Genomic DNA, 19795 nt, shown 5'->3' with positions numbered 1-19795 from the left:
ACCCTAACCTGCTGCACATCCTTCCCATCTCTGTCCCTCTGTCTGGCCAGCCTGTATAGATCCTTTTCTCCTTCTTTAGTGTCCAACCTGCCATACATGTCATCATATGCCTCTTGTTTTGCCTTTGCCACCTCTACCTTTGCCCTGTGTCGCATCTCAATGTATTCCTTTCGCCTCTCCTCGGTCCTCTCAGTGTCCCACTTCTTCTTAGCTAACCTCTTTCCTTGTATGATTTCCTGTACTGTGAGGTTCCACCACCAAGTCTCCTTCTCTCCTTTCCTGCCAGAAGATACACCAAGTACTCTCCTGCCTGCTTCTCTGATCACCTTGGCTGCAGTGGTCCAGTCTTCTGGAAGCTCCTGCCGTCCACCGAGAGCCTGTATCACCTCTTCCCGAAAAGCTGCACAACACTCGTCCTGTCTCAGCTTCCACCACATGGTTCTCTTCTCTGCCTTTGTCTTCCTAATTTTCCTCCCCACCACCAGAGTCATCTTACACACCACCATCCTATGCTGTCTAGCCACACTCTCCCCTACCACTACCTTACAGTTGGTAACCTCTTTCAGATTACATCGTCTGCACAAGATGTAATCCACCTGTGTGCTTCTACCTCCGCTCTTATAGGTCACCCTATGTTCGTGCCTCTTCTGGAAAAAAGTGTTCACTACAGCCATTTGCATCCTTGTTGCAAAGTCTACCACCATCTGTCCCTCCAAGTTCCTTTCCTGGATGCCGTATTTACCCATCACTTCTTCATCACCCCTATTACCTTCACCAACATGTCCATTACAATCTGCACCAATTACGACTCTCTCTCTGACTGGGATGCTAAGAACTACATCATCTAGCTCCTTCCAGAATTTCTCTTTCACAAGGTCAGGGATATGAATAATTTTTTAAAATGTAAAACATGAACAGAAATATTTTGCCACCTCTTTGCATCATTTCCAGCTAAAAGATACCCAGTCAAAGAATATGAATTCTATTTTACTCAAAATTTCACCGGGGTATAAATAATTTCTGTTTTAACTGCATCACACTGTGGTGCAATGTGTCTACAATTGCTGTACAGCTGTATACTCATAATATGTTGTGTTACCATTTTTGAATTTACATTTAGAACAAGAACTATGCTGAAGGACAAACAGCTTCTGGTCGATTCTTCAGTAATGGGTCACTTAGAATTTTAGTCATAAAGGAAGGCTCTGAAGTTGCATTCATTAAGAAAATCAGTCTAATCCCAGCAAATAATGTGGATGAGAATACATTTTCATAATGCTGAGGGGTTAAAAGGAGTCTACAGATGAAGTATCCCACAAAGTCAGTGCGGTCATCTGAGTGGACATTTTCAAATAATAAACGCATTCAAAAATTGTTCCTTGATTGAAGAGATGGGCTAAGGAAAAAAATGCTACTTGAGATGTTCTTTTTTTTCCATCTGTTGGCTCACAGTGCAGTAAGTAGCCTATGTGATTATTTTATCCCAAAGCAGGCAGAAATGTTTCCTTTGTGTTCCAGCTAATGTAAGAGCAATATTACTATGCTGCAGCATGAACCATTTCTCTTCTCACTGCTTTGCTGCATTGCCAAGCGCTGGTTTTACGCCACTTCTCCCTTTGCTTTCTGGATACAGAGGGGTTCGTACGCCATATTATACTAAAATGTACCACACACATTCATAGTAGCAGTGTGTAATACATCTTCATTTTAAGTGATTGTCGCAAGTGATTAGGATGGGAAGCTGTTAAGAATCATTTCCTCTTAATAAAGGCTTGTCAAGCTGAACGGATCAGTACAAGCATTAGAGCACTCAACTTGGTTTTTGAGGTCTCTTGAAGAGTCATTATAAAAGCTGCTTTTGGCCTGCCTGTTTTTTTTTTTTTTTTTTTTTACAGGGTGACAAAATTGACACGGCAACAACTGTCTGGCCCCTTTTACACATGCTTGTAATAGCTGGCATTTTTTAAAAAAAATGCATGACACTCTTCTGTATGATTTGTATCAACAGTAAACAGCGGATGAAGTAGACTTGTCACTTTTCCTCCTTCAGAAGTCGTAACAGAGGTAGGGTGGTGTCCATGTAACTGTTATTGTACTGTTAAAGCCAGCATTTTTCCGCCTTTTACAATGATGGTCTTCTGTACAAACGGCACTGATGCGGGATGGGGGGAAAAGTGTTTTTATTTTTTTATTTTTGCCTTCAAATGGATTTTCAGAGCCATAACATAGGCAGAATGATGTCAGAGTAGCGTCTTTTACGGCTGTGTAAAAGCTGGGATATTTTTCACTTTTTATAACATTACTGTTCAATATACTGTAAATGGAGGGGGGGACAAAGTCAAGCCAGCAATTTTTCAGGATCTCTGTGTAAGAAGCTTGAATGTCAAACGGTGTAGTGAGTTTTTGTTAGAAGAAAAATCCATTGTATATTAAATGTATACAAAGAGGTCAAAAGGGCAAACTATTAAAACCAGCGACATGAAAGGTCAATAGAATTGATTTGCACATTGTGATGATAAGCTTGATTGCCTTTATACAATAAAAACAGCTCCAACTCCCGGGCAATAATTTGTTGAGTCACATTAAACCACTGCACTTTTCTTACATCTCATGTTTTTTTACATTTTCAGTCATTCGTCAGCCTTTTAAAATAAAACAGAACTTGTGAATTTCAGCTCCCTAAAGGTATGGAATTCAACTAAAATTGTTGCGTAAAATATGCCTCTAAAGTAATATTTAAAGTGGTGGCCGGAGAGACTCAGCACAATTTAGCTAACTCGACAAAAACTATTGACAAAGAACCCTCCACATGCTAAGGTTTGCTTAACTTGTTGCTGCGCTTTAGTTCAGTAATAATCAATAGTGTCTACTTTGTTGCTGTGGTCTTCAGTCTCCTGTCAAATGAATAATAACTAATCTTACTGTGGCCAACAGACACATGCCAATGCTAATTAATACATACTTTTTCTCTACCCTCTTGCTGATGGCTGCACGTCATTGCGGGAGTGGCACATCAAGACAAACTTTCAACGTCTTGTTATTAACAGTAGTCGCCTTACATTTGCTCGTGCACAGTCTGACAGTTACTTAAAACATTGCCTGTACAGTTGATGAAGGTTTATATGATTGCGACAGTTTGCCGGTGAAAGAGAGTATTTCTAATACAATTCATTTCTATGGAGGGAAATTTTTTTTTAAAAAGGTTTTAAAATTTGAATAAATTGAAAGTCAACCAACGACACAACAGATTACGGTCAACTTTAGAGGTTCCACGATATCTCTTATAGTATCTGGTGAGAGTGCATACAGTATTCGAGTTGAAGTGAAAATGTGAAGTCATGTGGAAACAAGACATTTACATGTAAACGGACCGAGCAGCCTGAGACTAATGAGCCAATTACCTTATGACATCTGCTCTTTCAGTTACCATGGGGATAGATAGGGAGGAGAGAGGGGTTAATAGATAGAGGAAACTCACCAATTCAGCTAATGAAGTATATTATGATCTCTCCCTCTGATCGGCATACGGAGGTGTTTATTATTGCATAAATTCTTCAGTGACAGCCAGCTCAAAGGCAATAAAACGTCAGCGCATTTTGCATCAGATAAAGTCGAATGAATACTCATCGGGCTCCAGGAAAGCTTTCAGTTTTGAACACCACTGACTCACATGAAATGGAGAAATAGACAACATTTTAACTGACTTGTCATTATCTTTGCCAAACAAAAACAAAAACCTTAAGGTCGTATGCATTAAAAGCAGGCTTCCAGTAGATTACTGTGGAAACTGTCCAATATTGTCATGGAATTGGTGCAATATGGTCACATTTTCCTGCTATATATTTGGGGGTGGTTATTATTAATTATTTGGGGGTGGTATTAGCTGGGCGGCACGGTGGGCGACTGGTTAGAGCGTCAGCCTCACAGTTCTGAGGACCCGGGTTCAATCCCCGGCCCCGACTGTGTGGAGTTTGCATGTTCTCCCCGTGCCTGCGTGGGTTTTCTCCGGGCACTCCGGTTTCCTCCCACATCCCAAAAACATGCATGGTAGGTTAATTGACAACTCTAAATTGCCCGTAGGTGTGAATGTGAGTGCAAATGGCTGTTTGTTTATATGTGCCCTGCGATTGGCTGGCGACCAGTTCAGGGTGTAGCCCGCCTCTCGCCCAAAGATAGCTGGGTCAGGCTCCAGCACCCCCGCGACCCGAGTGAGGATAAGCGGTGTGGAAAATGAATGAATGAATAAATAGCCAGTAAACGTGCTTAGCATCATAACATCACTGAAATATATGATGCAAATAGGTAGATATTAAAGCTTCAGCTGAAGTCCATCATTCAGTGTCATTAAGCCAAAATACTGTATGATGAATAGCAAATCACTGGGTGCCTTATGAGACATTTTGGTTGTATACAGTACAGTACATACAGTACAGTATGATTTAACTATGGGCTCATTGGCCATAGATTTTTACCTGTTTGCCACCACAAAAGTTATTTTAAGTATATTACTTAAGCTCCCCAATCAAGTGGAAAATCAAATAAATCTCACTGTGTAGCAGTGCTTAATGGAACCCAATACAGTAGGTCTTTTAATTACATAAATATAAATTTGGGACAGGGTCCAGCACGGCCGCGACCCTAGTGAGGAGAAGCGGCTCAGAAAAAAAAAAAAAAAAAAAGGGGTATTCAAACTCCCCTGTTGCACAGCAAACCTGTTCCATGACAAAAGGCATACAGATCCACCATTCTGCATGGACGTGCAGCTGAACAGGACAGGTTTAAAATACAAAATAAATAAAAAAGGAAAGAGTCTTCATAACGACATCTACAAGTAGCCCCTGTGTTCACAGCTTGACCCAGGTCTCAAATGGTTGGCGATATGGGTTGAATATTTGGCACAAATGTTTCCTTAATTAATTTCTGGGATGTGTTATTTAAGTGTTGAGCAGTGTACATGCAGTTCTGTGCTCCCTCATCAACTTTACCCCCAAGATCATTGCAGTATCTTCAATAAGAATGTCTATTTATGCGTATTATCTTTTGAAGTGCCACTACATTGAATTTTACCGGGTAATGCAAAATGTGGTTTTCTTTACTACGATGTTGTTCTCTTAAACATAACAGGTAAGGGTGAAGAGTGCAGCTTCCAGCTACTTGTTCACAAGCTCCAATAAGTCACAACAAGTGAGCCAATGTTCACATGACTTTGCACTATGTCAATGAGAGGGGCGAGGGATTGAAATTGCCTTCGGTAAATCTGATTTGTGATGCACATTAATGAGAGGTTTTGCATATAAATCCTTCTTGGTACAACTTGATGGCATATTTAAAATCAGCCATAGCTTTCCCATGTTCTCCTCACCCACTTCGTTTAAATCATTTGGCACGGTGGTGTTTCTTCAAAACTAATGTATGTGTGCTCTGAGTATAAATACTTAATGCCGCTTGTGTGGATTGTTCCCCAGTCTCTTTTATCTGAGACTGTACTGAAGAGACATTGCACATGAATTAACAGTTTAAACTAACAAATTAATCTTGGTTGATGTATCTATTTATTTGCAGGCTTGCTCCAGAAATTTTTCTTGACCAAATTAATACCACTGGACCACAGGATTACTCATGCATACATTGAGTGCATGTTGATTTTTTAGAAGAATGTTGCAATTATTAAAGTCTGTGCTCCAGGGCTCAGATAATCCCACATTGCATTCCATTGAGGTTAAAGACTATGATTATTTTCTGGGTATAATTCTTCTGGAATCTTATGGTGTTGTATGACAAAACGAAACGTAAACACAAGAAAAACTCATGTGTCCCCCATAAACAACTCAGCAACCCCTTTATTTTGTGTTGGCAGTAAACCACAGTCCCTAATGGGTGTGAGCTATACTTATGTTGTTGGTTGTTTTGTATATGTATTCACAGCTGTATTATCTGTGTTCTTCAGTCTGCATAGCCGCATAAAATTAATTAGGAGTCTTTGTTTTGTGTGACATATGGCAGTCAATTAATGTTGACGCCTACCATGAAAGCAATGAGATAGTAAGACTGTGTCTTCTCAAAGACAAATGTTACCAAACGCGGCTCCATGACACAATTTCTGTGTATGGTTTCATAATCCTTTCTTAATTAGATGCTTTCTTGTCACCCCCACACCATATGCCAAAAAATACTTGGGTATTTAGGTTTTATTTTTTCAAAATTATGTCACTTTTTGCAAGAAAACAAGAACAATATCATATTACCTTCTTGATGTCTGGAGCAAGCAAGGAAGTGGTGCTAGTGCAGCTAACTGCCCCGTGGGAATATCAGATGGAGGCAGCTCAGGAACGGAAGAAGGCCAAGTATATACTGACCCAGTGCCTGAGTGTCGGAGGACCCTCTGCAAGCCCATTGAAGTGGGTTGCAGGGGCTTCACCGACCAGTCTCTACATCGGGTCGTGGGACTCCTACGGATCTATGGATTGTACAGGCGAAGAGCCATGAAGAACATCATGGAAGCTATGCAAAGGACAATCCATGAAACACGTGGTCTCGTTGGAACGCATGTTCTATTTTCAAACTGCATCTTTCTTTTACTGCTGTATTAGTACTCTGCTGCCCTCTTCTGGAAGTGGAACATTAGCACCGTGAAGAGCCAACTATAGTACAGGTACTGTACTTTAGATCTTTAATTTTTTTATTTTACTTCACTGTTTTATATTTTCTAATTAATAATAATCCCCCAAGGAGAAATTCAATGTAAAGTCTACTGTTTATTTGTTTTGCACCAAACCAATTAGTTCACACACATGCAGACATGCAAGGACAGATGTCAGTGTGAAGGGGTGCACAAACCGTGCTGGAGCCTTATACCTCTTCAGCATACGGTGAAAAGGTACATTGACAGTAGTCAGGAAGCAAATAGCATCTCTCCATCTTGCTGCAATGATTTAGGCCACAGTGGGACTCAAACCGGGACACTCCGGCTACTATTAGACATTTCTCTAGTGTATTTACTAGTGTATTTACTTTTGTGGAGGAACCTTCCAGTTTCATTAACAAATTCAACTATATAGTAAATATAGGGCTTTAAGAAACAAACCTTCTCATTTTTATGTGCAAATTAATATAATGTTTTACATAATGCATAATTCATATCGGGCTTTTTATAAGTCTATATTTTTGATGTAACGTTTCTTTAACCGGCGGCACGGCTCAGATAATGGTGGATGGGTTTCTTTAATCGTGAACGTGATGGACGCCATGCTCGCAAGTCCCATTTGTGACAATGGCGTTCGTCCTCCTTCCGTGGTTTAGCCGACGTCATTGTCGTTATGAGGAGTCCCACCAAGTTTCTCGGGAGGAACGCCCTGCTCCATTATTACTGGCTCCAGGACACGCGCCCTACATTATGATTAGCTGATTTTTTTCCCCGAAGAGCACGCCCTCCCGCTCCCATAAGTGACAAGATGCAACCGCGTTAACATGTTTACCGCTACCACTAACCCACCCATCCTAAGCCGCCTTAAGCCCCAACCCTAGCCCTAAACCTAACAAAACAAACTTCTTTGTTTTTATTTCGTAAGAATGTGATACATGTTCGGGATGGTGACGCCGTTACATCTGCGTCGCCTGCCTTTCCCGCGACGCAGGAGCCAATCATGTTGCGGTGGGGCGTGTCCTGCCGACAAATTACGTGAGAAGCCTAATTACGTGCACAGTGATGTTGGGACCACGTGACCTTCTGGCTCTCCAGCGCTCGTTTGTCATTGGATAACGCACGTCGTAGCTACGCCTTCCTTCCGACCCACTGTGTTTTACCGCGAACATAGACGGGGTCGTGCTGCGTGTTTATGGCGTCAGGACCCGAAGTTAGCAAACGATAGGGATTATCACTGTCAACGTTCTGTCATGGCGAAGCAAAGCTCACTTTTCAATTTCTTCTCCAAGTCTCCACCGCCGGTGTCCAAGCCGAAGCCTCGAGCTCACCCGTCCTCCGTCGACAAGTCCACCTCGTCTCCAAAAGAAGAAGCTAAACTACACTCGAGCAAGGCCACCAAAGTCAAACCAAAAATTGTCGTTAAGAATTCAAAAGGAGGATTCAACAAACTGTTCAGTGACAATGCGTCAACAGCCAAACATGTGTGAGTTAATCGTGGGGTTTGGTATTGGATCCGTCTAATTCCCGGAGAGTTTTTCCTTTCAGGGTTCGAAAACGTGTGTGTGTGTGTGTGTGTGTGTGTGTGTGTGTGTGTGTGTGTGTGTGTGTGTATTCGCGCGCATTCCTTTAGTAAATTAAACAAACTGTACATTATTGCACTTATGCATTCACCTTGCTAATGCCTGTTGCAAATGATGTAAAACATAGTTCCTGGCCATTTAGGTAAGTGGTTTTCAAACTTTTTACACCAAGTACCACCTCAAAAATATACATTTCCACAAGTACCAGCTTCACGACCAACATTAAAATACTGTAACGTAGTAGGCCTAAGAGTTCTCAACTCATCAAAAAACGAGGCAGTGATTTTAGTCTGTAAATGTATATTGAATCTTGTAAGACAGTTATTATGCAGTTTGAACATTATCACTGTGTTTAAGTATAGAAAAATTTAAAAAAGCACTTTGTTTCAACATAGATACATGTTTAAAAACTAACACTTTATAAAATTACAAAATACACAGTACTTTACTTGAAAGACAAAGACAACTGAGCTAAGTTAATGATTATTTGCTAAAAACAATCAAGTTTATCAGTTTGAACATTAAATATCTTGTCTTTGTAGTGTATTCAATTCAATATAGGTGGAACATGATTTGCAAATCATTGTATTCTGTTTTTATTTGTTTAACACAACGTCCCAACTTCATTGGAATTGGGGTTGTACATTAATAGTGAAACATGTACTGTATTGGATAAAACAGACAGTATGCATCATTCTAATATTCTTGATTGTATTTCATGTTTAAAATGTGAAAAAAGTACCAACTGATCAAATCAGAATAAAAGTAGCAACAACCACATTGTTAACATGTGACATTGTCTGAGGGATGCCGAAATACAGATTGACAATATGTCTTGTGAGGTATGTTTTATAAGACTACCCCAAGGTAATTGTTATTGACCTATTTTTGAGAAACATGGCACCTAAATGTTTACAATGGTCCACACCGATTAATGGAGACTCAGAAATGCCTTGGTTGGGATCATTGTTGGATGTCATTTTTACTTTCAGGAGTTCCACATGTGTATTCAGTGCGGGTTCTCTTGTGTGGACAAAGCTGGAGGGGCACCCATGGTGGCCATGCATGGTGGTACCTCAACCTTTGACCGGACAGCAGATGCGAGGCCGGGGTCGGGCCCACCGCATACATGTTCATTTCTTTGATGAACCGTCCACACGGGGATGGGTCAGCACCAAGTACATCAGAGAGTACAAAGGTTGGCCATTCATAGCATTGCTGTTGAAGTTGCACCAAAGTCATTTATTTGTTTGGTTTCTACTGTAAATACATTAAATATGTTTGAAGGTGAGTACTGAAAATGTTCTAAGACCGAGGACACTTTAATGCTGAATTGTTGAGATTTCTTGGGCAGGGCTAAAACAGGGTTGCACTCACATCACCAAGCATTAGTCGGCCCTCCGTCACGATATAACTAACAAGCGTCGTCGATGGTTAATCACTGGAATTGCTAGTTACAGCACTGCATTGTGCAGTTAGCCACATAGGTGAGGGGGGAACGCGCTGCATTTACACAAGTAGCATTTTGGACAAATTGTACTTGCCAGAGTAGTTTTAATGCATCATACTTTTTACTTTTACTTGAATATTTATGTTAAGAAGAAACGGTACTTTGACTCCATTACAGTGATCTACATGCCACTTGCTACTTTTTTAAATTTTTTTATTAATTATTGCATGCGTGATCTATTTTTAGACTTCCATATTGGGTGCCTTTGTGCCAATCCGTGGTCACAGTTCACCAATCAAACGCCACAAGGCATCCACATGGCTGCACACAAAGACTTCACGGGCCAATCAGAGTGACTCATATTGGGGGAAACTATCCGCTGCACGACTTGTTTACTTTACAGATTCATAAATACAACAGCTTTGTCATGCAGCGTAGTCTTAAATTGTGACTGCCCAAACTTGGATATTTCAGCCCACACTTAAGGAGACACCTTGCGGTAAGTTTTAGATGTTTTTGTTGTTGTTTTGGCTGTGCAACATTAGCCCTATTTTATTTATAAGTAACTGTAAAACATGCATCTTTGGGGTACATTCTATAATCTCTCCCTCACTCAAACACTATCAATAAGTTTGGTCAAGAAACGGCTTCATTCAGTCATTTCAGTGAATAAAGCAAAAAAAAAAAATGTTTCAGGGAACTTAAAAAATGAAGCAGTGGCAGCCTGGCAGGTGTGTGTGGACTCCCATTTGAGTTTGAATGTGATTGGTTACTCCTGAACACAGCCACATGCCAGTTATAAGAGGGAGTGCGCCCTTGTGCAACCAGATTTATTTGATTATGATTATTTTATTTCAACTTTATTTAACAAGGTAAAAAAACAGTTGAGGCACGACATCTCTCTTAAAATTGTGACCTGAACAAGATTATTTCAGTTTATTTACACCTCTGCTCTCAGAAAGATTAAAAAAATAAAATAATTCAGTTGTGTAAATTCTATCACATTAATGGTGTAAAAAGTTTTAACATTATTTTGCCTTAAATTATTTTGCATCACAAAAACCTGGCATTTGAACACAGGTTTGTAGACTTTTTTTATATCCACTGCAGCCTTCTTCCTGTTTCTGTAATCTCCTACTGTAAAGCCTTTTGTGCTGTTTAACGAGTGGAAACAAAATAATATAACGCCATTTCTTGGAGGTGAATTTGCCTTAATTTAGTTTACAAAGATTTTTTTTTTTTGTTAAAAATTTGATTTTATTCGGTTTTAGACGAAGTAATTTTTTTCAGCAATATCTTAATTTGGAGATTCATATTTTATGTAGTTATATTTATTCAATTTGACGTTCGTGCTGATTTACTCACCATTTAGTCTGTTCTTTGTAGTTTTTTCACTGAGTAGTTTCTTACTCTTACTGAAGTAATTATTTGGAGGACTACTTTTTACTTGAGTCATATTATTCTAAAGTAGCAGTACTCCTACTTGAGTACACTATTTAGCTACTCTACCCACCTCTGTTTAGCCATCAAGCTATGCCTCCAAGCTGAAAAATGCATCTTCCCTGAAGTGTGTGTGCATTGTTTGGGCTAGTGTCTCTGTTGTGGTGACTCGCCCACGGTTCATACAGCTACGGCGAGTTGGACGGCTCCACTGCAAAGTGTCCTGCTACTCGCGGCTAGGCTAGTACTTATAATCCGCTAATGGGTTCATGGACTGGCATTGACACCTTCCAGTACTCCACCGCCTTTCTCCATATGCTGTGTGTAAATCCATGCAACGTAGACACTTGAGAGAAAATTAAATATTATGTTTGCTAGCCTGGGAGTTCGCCCGACCACGGCGGGATCGTCCAAAACGTCAGCACCTCGCTCTGAGGTGTTGTCTGTGGGTCTCCCTACATAACAGAGACACGGGAATGTTAACTGTTTATTAACCATAACCACAGCGGCACATATTATTCAGCCAGTAGCTGACTGCAGACGCTTGACCACATAGCGTACGAGTGAACGTATTTGATTGCCAGTTGAAGGGCTGTCTCAACGCCTTTAGCAGACATGCCCACATAGTCCTGCAGCTTGAGGCCCACGCTTATCAATCATGATTTCAGAACCTTATTTTACATCGTGTTTTATTTATTTTTTTAATTCATTCAAATTTGGGAGGCTTTATAAAAAATATTTCTGTCGTGTGTCAATTATACAAGTAATTTTTGGCCTCTTTTGTGCATCTTTAACATTTTATGAATCTTGGTAATTTAACTCAACTAGATGACTCTTGTTGATTTGGGATGTCTTATCTGTGTTGCAGGTTCTGACAGTAGTGATGCTAAAACTGGAGGGTTGTTTTTCAGTGGGAATCCTAAAATCCGCCATGCAATGGAGCTTGCAGACAAAGTATTGTTTGATAGCCCACAAAAACGATTAAAGATGCCTCTTTGCACAGATCCCTCGGATGAGGAAGAGGAGGTAGAAATGCAGGTGACACAATTTAATTAAATTTGTTTTATAATTGGCTGTGACAATCATTCCATGCTTCTGTTTAATAATGTTTATTTTTTTATTATTGTTATCAGCTTGATAAATCTACAGTGACTGATGATGAGATCAGTGATGAGGATCAAGACAAAAATGAGGAGTTAAAGTCATCCGAGGTCAGTCCACGTCTAACCCGGTCCAAGGGAAATAAAGCCAAGCGCCGCCGCATAGTCGTGGCCTCAGATAGCGAGGGATCCGATGATGAATTCAAACCAGAGCAAGCCACAAGCAGCAGTGAGGACGAAGAAGAAGGAGTCACAGTGAGCAGTGAGGCCAAAGAAGCAGAGAGCCCACAAGAGTCTGAAGCGGAAAGCCCGGTTAAGCCTGTAAAGCGTAAACGTCCCACGGAGAAGCCTGCGATTGCAAAGCCAAAGATAGCCAGCACCCCTTCCGGTGCACCAAAACGAGTTCCACCATCTATAGCTGTTGACACAAAGTCTCGTTTATCAGTCTTTTCAGCCCATGACAGCTTTGATAGCCAAGCCAATGGGTCAGCCACAGTTGGCGGATCCACAATTTGGGACCACGAGAAGCTGGAGTGGTTACAGAATCACAGGAGGAAAGACAGTCAAAGGCGTAAAGTGACGGATGAGGGATATGATCCTACCACTCTGTATGTGCCAGAAGACTTCAACAACAGAAACACTCCTGGTATGCGTCAGTGGTGGTTTATCAAATCCAGGTTGTTGGACACCGTTATTTTCTACAAAGTTGGAAAGTTCTACGAACTCTACCACATGGATGCTGTGATCGGAGTCAATGAGCTTGGACTGACTTTTATGAAAGGGACCTGGGCACATTCTGGCTTTCCAGAGATTGGTTTTGCACGCTTCTCAGGTGTACTAGTCCAGAAGGGCTACAAGGTGGCACGTGTGGAGCAGACTGAAACCCCAGAGATGATGGAAGCCCGATGTAAGACTCTGGTCAAGCCCACTAAGTTTGACCGTGTTGTGAAAAGAGAGGTGTGCAGGATCATTACGCGGGGCACCCAAACCTACAGCGTGTTGGACGGTACTCCTGCTGAGAGTCAGAGCAAGTTTCTGTTAAGTTTAAAGGAAAAACCTGAAGATGAAGGAAAGGGTGGTTGTTGCCGTGTCTATGGAGTCTGCTTTGTAGATACTTCTGTGGGCTTCTTCCATGTTGGTCAGTTTCCAGACGACCGGCATTGTTCACGTCTACGCACCCTGATTGCACACTTTGCCCCTGCTGAAGTACTTTTCGAAAAGGGGAACCCATCCGTTGAAACACGCAAAATACTAAAGGCTTCTCTCGCTACAGTGCTACAGGAGGGACTGAATTCAAGCACTCAGTTCTGGGATGCTCAGAAGACTCTGAAAACGCTTTCAGAGGAAGACTACTTTAGAACAAGTGCAGGCAAGGACCATGGGACAGGGAGTAGTTTTCTCCCTGGTATTCTTAAAAAAATGACCTCTGGGAGTGATTTGCTTGGTCTTACCCCCAAGGAGGGCTACGAACTGGCACTCTCGTCATTGGGTGGATGTATCTTCTACTTAAAGAAGTGTCTTGTAGACCAGGAGCTACTCTCCATGGCGAACTTCGAAGAATACATCCCTGTCGATGTGGAAATGGAGAAATCTGCCAGACGAAAAAGTGTCTTTGCTCGGACACGCCAATGCATGGTCTTGGATGGAGTGACTCTGGCAAACCTTGAGATATTTCAGAATGGCTCTGGCGGTACAGAGGGAACGCTGCTCGAGCGCCTCGACACTTGCTCCAGCCCCTTTGGAAAGCGGCTACTCAAGCAGTGGCTCTGTGCTCCTCTCTGTAACCCAAGATCCATCAGGGACAGACTGGATGCACTGGAAGACCTGATGGCTGCTCAAGCACAAGTGTCTGAAGTTTCAGACCTCCTTAAGAAGCTTCCAGATTTAGAGCGCCTCCTGAGTAAAATTCACAGCATTGGCACACCACTGAAGGGGCAAGACCACCCAGACAGCAGGGCGGTTCTCTATGAGGAGGTCACCTACAGTAAGAGAAAAATAGCAGACTTTCTTTCAGCATTTGAAGGTTTCCAAACGATGCAGGAGATTGTCAATGTCTTTGCAGCAGTTACTGGTAACTTTCAGTCCACATTACTCTGCAAAGTGGTCAGTCTTAAGAGTGACAATGGTGGTCTTTTTCCTGACCTGTCTGCTGAACTCAAGCGCTGGGAGACAGCCTTCGACCACCAAAAAGCTCGGGCCACTGGTGTCATTAGCCCGAAGAAGGGCTTTGACTCAGAATATGACCAGGCTCTGGTAGGCATCAAGAGTTGCGAGCGAAAGCTACAGGATTATCTTGACCGACAGAAAAAGAGAATAGGCTGCAAGAACATGGCGTACTGGGGTACTGGGCGAAATCGCTTTCAGATGGAGGTGCCCGACAGCATCTCTGAGAGGAATATTCCAGAAGAATATGAGGTGAAGTCGACAAAAAAAGGCTGGAAGCGTTACGTGACGAAGGAGTCTGAGCAGCTGTTCTACGAGTTACAAGGATTTGAGGAGAAGAGAGACGCTGCTCTGAAAGACTGCATGAGGAGGCTCTTCTACAACTTTGACAAGAACTACAGCAACTGGAAGACTGCGGTGGAGTGCATGGCTGTGCTCGGTATCAGCCTTTTTTAAAATTTATTTAATTTAATTACCACAGCATCATTCAGACACCTTGTGATTCTACTGTATATTCAGTCCTACCTCAGTTCACAAATGACCATGTTTATGACCAAATTGGATTTTCGACCAAATGTTGCTTTGGTTCACGAACAGTCACAGCATCCACCTGGAACGCTTAGTTGTGCTTTCTCACGCAGTGTAAACACAGTTTGCCCGATGCATGAAGTAATTCACATACAGATATGTATCTTCGGTTTTTAATGATAGCTGAACATGAGAATGGTGTTCATGTTTCTGATCTCGCTATGTAGTTTGGTTTGGCTAAATCTACCATCTGTACTATTTGGACCATTTCACAAATCGATACTATTGGTCAGTCGCCACGTTTGGGTATGTTATTGACCAGTATAAAGTGTTGAAAATGGCTTGCTCTTTTTGACGCTGCAGTGTTAATGGCACAACTAACTTGCTGGGTTTATTTTTTATTTTTTTATTTTTATTTTTTTTTGGTTTCCTGAAAAGTGGTTTTGGAGATGCAAGGTTTCCAGCTGATGCCACCGAAAGAGGCAATAAAAGCAGCTGATGTGAATTAAGTAGCAACTGTTTTAATGAAGCAAAGGCCTCAAATTAATTAAAGGGTAGAAAAGTTGTTAGAGTGGATACATGAAAAAGGTGATACTGTTAGTGAGGCTAGGAATATGAGAAAATGCTATGTGCTGCTTTGTAATAAAGTCTGTTTTAATTGTATCCTTTTTAATTAAACCCTCAAAACAAGGTAAGCAACTTGGTTCAGGGTCATGTACAGAATAATTCTGTTAATTTAATTGGAAACTAAACCATTTGAATGAACGAAGTTTGTGCACCAAGGTTTGACTGTACAATTTTGAACCGGGCTTTACTTTTCGCTAACATAGTAGTAATTTGTTTTCAGACGTTCTATTGGCCTTAACACGATACAGCCAAGGGGGAGATGGTCCAATGACCAGGCCACAGGTGGTTCTCCCGGATGGGGATAAGCAAGTAGCACCCTTCCTCGAGCTCACTGGTTCTCGTCACCCTTGTGTTACCAAGACATTCTTTGGCGACAACTTCATTCCTAATGACATCTACATCGGCTGCCCCCGTGGCAGCAAGGAAGATGACATGCAAAAAAGTCATGCCTCCTGTGTCCTCGTCACAGGGCCCAATATGGGTGGAAAGTCGACTCTCATGAGACAGGTGGGTCACTCATGGCTGCATGCAAGACATTTGGCACTATGTTGTCTGATATTGACATGCTGCATAAGCATGGTACACTGTTATTTTGCCATCCATATTGATAGATTTCAATTTGCACTTATTGGTAAAATGTGACTCTACAATATGAGACTATTATTTAGCTGAATTGCTTTTTCATTCTAAGATCTTCATACTTATGGTTTGTATTATAGTTCATCAATGTCATTATACATCATTGTCAGTATTATACTGCCCACTTTACACTAATTTTACAAACATTGAACCTGAACAGCGACTGCAGCAAGATGCCTTTTTGTATGTAGAAATTATTCTTCTCCATAAACAAACACACTTTTAACAGCCTAAACACGCATCAAAACAAATGACACTTTGCACCCACATCAGGCCTGGTGAAAAATGTATTTGAGTTGTTATACAAGATTCTGGGAAAAAAAAGTCTATAACTCGCACCTCCTACTGAGCACTGTCTGTGGTACGCTTGACCTAGAACTACGAAAATTGAGAGGCATGTGTAACAAGATGTACAAAAAAAGTCAGCAAAAGCCATGTCCTGTAACACGGGTGTCAAACTCAAGGCCAGGGGGCCAGATCCGGCCCACCACATCACTTTATGTGGCCCACAAGCAAATCATGTGCGTCGACTTTGTTTGCGCCACATACTGGTAAACTTGGCACACACATCAAACGTTCTTTATATTATTCCTGTATGTAAGTACAGGCACACATTAACCCTCAAGTGTTGGTCAAGCATCTGACCTTTTGCCCTAGATGAAAAAAGTGCCCTTTTTAACTGCAGCCCAATATTTTCTTTCAGTCAGTTTATTTTTCTTTTAAACATACTTTATCTGCCATCAAGTGTTTTGAGTGTTGTGATTAGATTTATTTGAGTCCTTGTGAGAATTGTACATGTTGCTGGCGCTGGGCGCAATCCTCATGCCTCCAAAACTGTCACTAGTATAGATTTGTGAAAATATATTAAATTTACCAATTTTTGACATAGATTTTGGCCCGACGGCAACGATATGCTCCTTACATGCCACCAGAACCCCTCCTCCTCTTCTCATGAATTTGTGAAAACCTATGTTATTCCTGTATGTAAAATGATATTTTTCTTATTACAAAATACCTTGGTTTTGGGGGGCCCTGGAATGTATTCATGGCGTTTCAATGGATCCCCAATGTCCCAGTACTCCCAACATGGCCAGGGGTGCGAGGGCCAGCTCATAGCTGCTCACAGCGCTTGTTAAACTATTTATTACTGTATACCAAGATGCAACATCCTAATCATTTTTTCTGGTTAAATTAGATCCCTAAGAGTTGCTCTTTTTTTTGTTTTTACTTTGTGGGTTTTACTATATTATACATACAAGTGTTTATGCGTGAATATCGTTGCTGTGACAATTAAAGTTCTCTCACGGGATGATTAAAGTAGTATCTATCTTTCTGTGCCTTGCTGCAGTGTGGACTTGTGATTGTGCTCGCTCAGTTGGGTTGCTTCGTTCCTGCCGTGAGTCTGCGTTTCACACCAGTCGATCGAGTCTTCACTCGGCTGGGAGCTTCCGATCGTATCATGGCTGGTAAAGAAAAAAAAGAAGAGGGGGAAAAAAAAACAACATTTTCTGCACTTCTTTTAATCATCTTCTCTGCTATAGGAGAGAGCACCTTCTTTGTTGAGTTGAGCGAGACTGCATGTATTCTGCACCATGCCACCAAACACTCACTTGTGCTTCTGGATGAATTAGGTACACATTCACTTGTCATGGTGTGTTAAACTTGCTTGTGTTTGTGTAGGCTAACCATTCAGTCGTGAAATGTGGGCAGGAAGGGGCACGGCCACATACGATGGCACAGCCATCGCCTGCGCTGTTGTGAAGGAGCTCGCTGAAAAGATCTGCTGTCGTACCCTCTTCTCTACACACTACCACTCCCTGGTGGAGGACTTCGTCAACAATCCTGCGGTGTGCCTCGGCCACATGGTGAGGATGTCATTTGCAACATTCAGTTGTAATATACAGATGGTCTTCAGTTTATGACGGGCCACATAACCTGAATTTGTACATAAGTCAGAGCACGCCGTAGTCTATTACTAACCTACACAACACTGTAATACAGCTGCAATTACAGTAAATGTTTGTAACTTTGTATGGGGAAAAAAACATCTAGGCCATAACAGAGACCATGTATCCCAAATAACACAAAACACTCTAGGGAAAATGTTTTTTTTCAGGTTGTAGGCATTTCCTGATGGCCAATAGCAATGCTGCAATGGTAGAAAAATGGCCCACGTTATTATGAATAAGGAAGTAGCAATTATGAATCGCCACAGCTAAAATGAGGGTGCCGAGTACTTGTATAGTGGGGGAGGGCCAACTCATACTATTCCCTGGTGATGTCAGTGTGACCTTTTCAGCCCCACCCAAAAAAAACTAGACAACTGAGAGGGTGAAAAACCTTTTAAAGCTATAGCTCATCAATTCAGTATTAAATTATTCTGTTTTCAGCACTTCAAACGTTTTAATGTATTTAGGAAGATAAAAAAACTTGAATGACTTGCCCAAGGCTTTAAATACTATACCTACAAGTAGAGTGGAGGCTTTTGTTTGATGGTTGCTGTCCAAGTGGAGCATATGGCATAGTGTACATTTCAATCACATATGCTTCAGGGCAATTAATACATGTTCTGCAATCTGTCACATTTAGGCGTGCATGGTGGAGAACGAGTGTGAGGATCCAAGCCAAGAGACCATTACTTTCCTCTACAAGTTCATCTCTGGGGCATGTCCCAAGAGCTATGGCTTCAATGCTGCTCGACTTGCCAGCCTACCAGAAGAGGTCATTCAGTCAGGGCACAGAAAGGCCAGAGAGTTTGAGAAGAGCACCATCAGCCTTAGACTCTTCAAGTATGTTATTTGTGTGCTGATTTCCTGTTTTCGTTTGTTGTCGTTCCCCAGCTCACTATGACATCTTCTCTCCTCTTATAGGAAGCTCTGCCAGTTTGCAGAAGACCCCAGACAGGACAAGTCCCACTTTGCTGCACTTGTTCAGATGATCCAAAGCATATAAGTTGGAAACCTGTTTTTGTTTTTTCTTCCCCCCCGGCATGTTCTATCACACCGCAATACGGTGTAATAACCCCACACTCACGGTACACTACACTCCCTGGGATCATATTTACATATGTAGTCAGTTCATGATATTAAACAACCTTTCCAGCACTGTGGCTTAGTTTGATGCATAGTACTCAAACTTCTCAACAAACCAGTTTGCCCAAGCTTGTTGTCAATGGCCATGTTAGTGTATTCTTTGTTCTGTTGAAGACAAAACACTACTGCTGTGATCTAATAGTTTATTTTATTTTTTTTAAAAAGACAATGTTCACCTAGGAAATTAAACCTTTAATTCAAGCTAGCGCCTACATAACTGTTATTGAATACGTCACAATATATTAGGTCTAGATGTTATGATACATGCATACATTTCAGTCTGAATTAGAACCCACAATCACCAGTACACATGAATTGGGATGGGATGATGAAATTATATAGTGCTGTTGTACGTAGATACTGGTCTCAGCTTCAATGGCGTAAAAGCCTATTGAGTTTTCCTGCAACATTGACAAATCAAGGAGAGAAAAAAACTGAAGAGAATTTCACAAGACCTGGGACCCTGTCAGGTAGAAACAATGAAGCAGCTAGACTACAAGGTGGAATTATTAGGATTTTGGTCAAGTAAATGA

General features: G+C 41.4%; 1 protein-coding gene across 3 annotated transcripts; it reads left to right on the top strand.

The window, feature by feature from the left end:
- Positions 1 to 7796: 7796 nt before the first annotated feature.
- msh6 (mutS homolog 6 (E. coli)) lies at positions 7797 to 19463 on the top strand. 3 transcript variants are annotated; one of them, XM_061689351.1, is made up of 10 exons: positions 7797 to 8126; positions 9216 to 9421; positions 11982 to 12151; positions 12247 to 14815; positions 15752 to 16038; positions 17519 to 17636; positions 17712 to 17801; positions 17881 to 18035; positions 18760 to 18959; positions 19041 to 19463. In XM_061689351.1, the coding sequence occupies exons 1-10, from the start codon at positions 7894 to 7896 to the stop codon at positions 19120 to 19122; spliced, it is 4110 nt and encodes a 1369-aa protein (XP_061545335.1). In that variant the 5' UTR covers positions 7797 to 7893; the 3' UTR covers positions 19123 to 19463. The 3 variants fall into 3 exon arrangements, with proteins under 3 accessions (XP_061545335.1, XP_061545333.1, XP_061545336.1); XM_061689349.1 differs by having other exon boundaries at positions 17519 to 17801; XM_061689352.1 differs by lacking the exons at positions 18760 to 18959; positions 19041 to 19463 and having other exon boundaries at positions 17519 to 17733; positions 17851 to 17972.
- Positions 19464 to 19795: the final 332 nt, after the last annotated feature.

This window comes from Phycodurus eques, chromosome 11 (genome assembly GCF_024500275.1).
Source record: "Phycodurus eques isolate BA_2022a chromosome 11, UOR_Pequ_1.1, whole genome shotgun sequence".
Classification (NCBI taxonomy): domain Eukaryota; kingdom Metazoa; phylum Chordata; class Actinopteri; order Syngnathiformes; family Syngnathidae; genus Phycodurus; species Phycodurus eques.
Note: the sequence above shows the minus strand (reverse complement) of the source record. Positions and strands in the feature narration are given on the sequence as shown.